Here is a 4425-nt window from a genome sequence, read left to right on the forward strand (position 1 = left end):
ACCTGAGGGGGGTTCCAAAGAGGATGGATCTAGACTGTTCTCAGTGGTGGCAGATGACAGAACAAGGAGTAATGGTCTCAAGTTGCAGTGGGGGAGGTCCAGGTTGGATATTAGGAAACACTATTTCACTAGGAGGGTGGGGAAGCACTGGAATGGGTTCCCTAGGGAGGTGGTGGAATCTCCTTCCTTGGAGGTTTTTAAGGTCAGGCTTGACAAAGCCCTGGCTGGGATGATTTAGTTGGGGATTGGCCCTGCTTTGAGCAGGGGGTTGGACTAGATACCTCCTAAGGTCCCTTCCCACCCTGATATTCTATGATTCTATGACTCCCTCCCGCCCCCCCCCCATGGGATACAGCATGGTGGGGGGCACGCTCTGCTCACAGCGTGTCAGGGACTTGGCTAGGTCCGGCCCTGCGCCCCCAGGCAATGTGCATGAGAGAGCTGGGTGAGGGTGTATGGGCGTGTGTATATGCATGTGCCTGGGCCATGTATGTGTGTGCGTGTCTGCACGTGTGCTGTGTATGTGTGGGCCGTGCATGTGCCGTGTGTGTGTGGCTGTGCCCTAGGAGTGTGCTCTGTGCCGTGCGTGGGCTGGTGGGAGCAGTGCGTGTGGGCGGGCATGCTGGAAAAGGGCCCCCCGCCCCGCCCCAGATCTCCTCTACCATCCCTTTCTAAGTGCTCCACCCTTGGTGCCAGCTGGGGGGCGCGCCGGGCTCTGGTGGGGAGATGGTGCCACCCTACGGCTTGGGCCATGCCTGGGGCACAGGTAGGAGTCCTGCCGGGTGGGTTGGACCCTGCCTGCCCCAGACACAACCCTGGCCTTGGCACTGCCACTTGTCCCCGGGCTCTGCCCCTGCCCAGTGTCAGCCTGACACCCCACCCTGCTTCAGCCTAACCAGGAGGGGAGGGCCTGGAAGACAGAGCAAAGGGCCATGCTAGCCTGACCCCACTGCTGCCTGCCGCCCTCCACCCAGGACCTGACATCCCCCCTACCACCACGGCCCGCCCCTTCGCTGCCCCCCCACAGCGGGCCCCGGCGCCTCCTGGCCCTGGCAGCCGGTCTCCTGGGCCCCCTCCTCCCAGAGCCCCATCTGTGCGGCCTGCTTGATGCGTGGCCCCTGTGCCGCTTTGGCCCACGTGGCAGCTGGGAGCCCCCATCTCACAGGGCACGGCCCCCAGCCCAGGACACTTGGGCCCGGCTTCCCTGTACCCCAGTCACAGGCTGGGCAGGGGCCGAGCTGCTCCCCCGAGGTCCACACGCCCTCCACGGCGCCTTCGGCCCCTGCCCAGCGGGCCCCGCGCGGGCGGGCTGGGGTTGGGCAGCCGCTCCCCTCCTGCCGGCGGTGCGCTGGGCCCAGCTGCGGGGCCCTTACTGTAAACACGAGGGGGAACACACACCGTGGAGAGGGGAGGAGGGGAGGACACACACACAGGGAGCCCCCGGCGGTGCCCGGTGCAGCCTGGGCTCCCCCAGCCGGGGGCACTGCAGTGCGTCACCGAGCAGGGCGGGTCGGGGGCGCAGGGGCTGGCGCCGGGTCACAGTCTGGAGTCCTGGCTGTGGGCGGAGCCGTTGCTGCCCTGCACCGGGAGGGCCACGTCCTCACTCCGCGGCTTCTCGGGGTTCAGCGGCTGCACTTCCAGGTGGGCCGCGGGGGCGGGGGTGGGGGCGTAGCGCCCGGCCCGGTGCTCAGCCAGCGCCGGGCCCCAGTCCTGGCTCGGCTTGGTGGCGTTTTTCAAACGCTAGAGAGAGGGAGAAGGGTCGTTAGATCGGCCACGTGGGCACCGGCCCTGTGCCCGTAGGTCCCCCACCCAGAGACAGGACGCGAGGGGCCTCGAGCGCCCGCCTCCACCTCAGACCCTCCGTGACCCCCAAGCCAGGGGGCAGCCAGACATTCAGCCAGGCCCGAGGGGCCAGCAGGGACCCCCCAGCCACCTCTAGGGCAGGAGTCCAAGCCAACCCACTAGACCCCACTGCCTCCTAGACAGAACCCAGGAGTCCTGGCTCCCAACCCCCCTGCTCTAACCCATCAGACCCCACCCCCCTCCCAGAGCCAGGGAGAGAACCCAGGAGTCCTGGCTCCCAGCCCCCTGCTCTAACCCATCAGACCCCACCCCCCTCCCAGAGCCAGGGAGAGAACCCAGGAGTCCTGGCTCCCAGCCCCCTGCTCTAACCCATCAGACCCCACCCCCCTCCCAGAGCCAGGGAGAGAACCCAGGAGTCCTGGCTCCCAGCCCCCTGCTCTAACCCATCAGACNCCCCTCCCAGAGCCAGAGAGAGAACCCAGGAGTCCTGACTCCCAGCCCCCCCTCCTCTAACCCATCAGACCCCACTCCCCTCCCAGAGCCAGAGAAAGAACCCAGGAGTCCTGGCTCCCAGCCCCCCTGCTCTAACCCATCAGACCCCCCGCCCCCCCGTCCCAGAGCCAGAGAGAGAACCCAGGAGTCCTGGCTTCCAGTCCCAACTCCCAGTGCTTGGCCTGTCAGGCTCCTGCCCGGGGGAGCAGATGTCTGGGGAGGGGCAGGCTTTGCTGGCCAGGGCCCCAGAGCCTGCCCCACAGTAGCAGCAGGGGACAGCCTGTCTCAGGCACGTGGTGATGCTGGGGCACAGGGAGGTTGGGGGGGGCTGGGGCAGGGGAGCAGCTCCCCCCCACACACACACACCTGGAGCAGCGTGTCCCCTTCGGTGCGGCAGAGCTTGTAGACAGCGTAGAGCGGGATGCAGAGCACGGAGGACAGCGCCATGAGGAACCCGATGCTGATGGCCCAGGTGGGGTAGACGTAGGTGTTGTAGGCAATGGGCCGGTACTGGATCACCGTGAACACCAGGATAAACTGGGGGGCACAGAAGGGGTGTGTGGGCTCAGCCGGGGACCCCAGGCCTGTCCGTGGCCCCTGCACTGGGGTGGAGAGCAGAGCAGGTCCCTGTGTCCCATGGGCCCCACACCTACCAGCCCCACATTCCTGTCAGCCTCCCAGTGCCTGCCACCCCGTCACCCCTGCTGCATCATTGCCAGCCCCACCAGCCCTCCCATCCTCCCCGACCCCACATTCCTGTCAGCCTCCCAGCGCCTGCCACCCCGTCACCCCATCACTTCCGTCCCCAGCAGCCTCCCATCCCCCACCCCCGACGGCCTGACATCTTTCACCCCCACCACCCCATCACCTCCGCCCCCACCAGCCTCCCATCACCCCCCCCAACGGCCTGACATCTTTCACCCCTGCCACCCCATCACTGCCCCCACCAGCCTCCCATCACCTCCCCACATGGCCAACATCTTCCACCCCATCACCTCCGTCCCTACCAGCCTCCCAGTAACCGCCCCCCACGGCCTGACATCTTTCACCCCTACCACCCCATCACTGCCCCTACCAGCCTCCCATCACCTCCCCACATGGCCAACATCTTCCACCCCTGCCACCCCATCACCTCCACCCCCACCAGCCTCCCAGCACCACCCCCTACACGGCACATCCCTCTTCCCTGCCTCTCCCCAGGCTGGCATCCCCCTGCCTTTCCCCCACCCCTCCAAGGGCCAGCACAGCCCTCCACCCACCTCCCCCACAGTCTGTCACATCCCTTGCCCTGCCCCACCCCCCATGGGCTGGCACCCCCCGGCCCAGCCCTGCCACAGGAGGGGCGCAGCACGTACGAAGATGATGGCGGGCGAGAAGAACCTCCAGCAGATCTGGAAGAAGAGGGGGGGCGGGAAGCCCAGCATCATCTCGATGTCCTTGAAGTAGTTCCGGTGCCCTGGTGGGGGCAGACAGGGACACTCAGCGCCCGGGGGCCCGCGGATGGGCAATACCCCCCGAACGCACACACCCTTCCCTGGGCAACCGGGAACCGGGGTGGAACAACCGTGCCCAGTGCTCAGTTCGTGCCAGGGCCTGGCAGGGCTGAGCCCCGGCACCGCTGGGCCTGGCAGTTCGTAGCCCTGGAACCTCCGGGCCTCGCAGTTCAGAGCCCCGGCACCTCCGGGCCTGGCAGGGCTGAGCCCCGGCACCGCTGGGCCTGGCAGTTCAGAGCCCGGCACCTCTGGGCCTGGCAGTTCAGAGCCCGGCACCGCTGGGCCTGGCAGGTCTCAGCCCTGGCACCTCCGGGCCTGGCAGGTCTCAGCCCTGGCACCTCTGGGCCTGGCAGTTCCCAGTCCTGGCACCGCTAGGCCTGGCAGTTCGTAGCCCCGGCACCGCTGGGCCTGGCAGGTCTCAGCCCTGGCACCTCTGGGCCTGGCAGGTCTCAGCCCTGGCACCTCTGGGCCTGGCAGTTCAGAGCCCCGGCACCTCTGGGCCCAGCAGTTCAGAGCCCCGGGACCTCCGGGCCTGGCAGGTCTCAGCCCTGGCACCTCTGGGCCTGGCAGTTCCCAGCCCTGGCCCCGCTAGGCCTGGCAGTTCGTAGCCCCGGCACCGCTGGGCCTGGCAGGTCTC

At 67.8% G+C, this 4425-nt stretch overlaps 2 protein-coding genes across 2 annotated transcripts in view; one reads left to right on the plus strand and one right to left on the minus strand.

Annotated features, from left to right (window-relative positions):
- Positions 1 to 256: 256 nt before the first annotated feature.
- SLC6A9 (solute carrier family 6 member 9) lies at positions 257 to 3751 on the minus strand (the record flags this gene model as incomplete). Its single annotated transcript, XM_034780434.1, is given in 3 exon segments — positions 257 to 1740; positions 2662 to 2832; positions 3651 to 3751. Coding segments are annotated over 3 exon segments (476 nt in total), but the record flags the coding sequence as incomplete, so codon positions are not given.
- A 44-nt stretch (positions 3752 to 3795) lies between these two features.
- Positions 3796 to 4425, plus strand: part of LOC117882126 (von Willebrand factor C domain-containing protein 2-like) — a 22496-nt gene continuing 21866 nt past the window's right edge. The window contains exon 1 of the mRNA XM_034780111.1: positions 3796 to 3849. Coding sequence (XP_034636002.1) covers positions 3796 to 3849 — 54 coding nt within the window. The remainder of the gene's footprint in view (positions 3850 to 4425) is intronic.

The sequence above is a fragment of the Trachemys scripta genome, chromosome 8 (assembly GCF_013100865.1).
Source record: "Trachemys scripta elegans isolate TJP31775 chromosome 8, CAS_Tse_1.0, whole genome shotgun sequence".
In the NCBI taxonomy this organism is placed as follows: Eukaryota; Metazoa; Chordata; order Testudines; family Emydidae; genus Trachemys; species Trachemys scripta.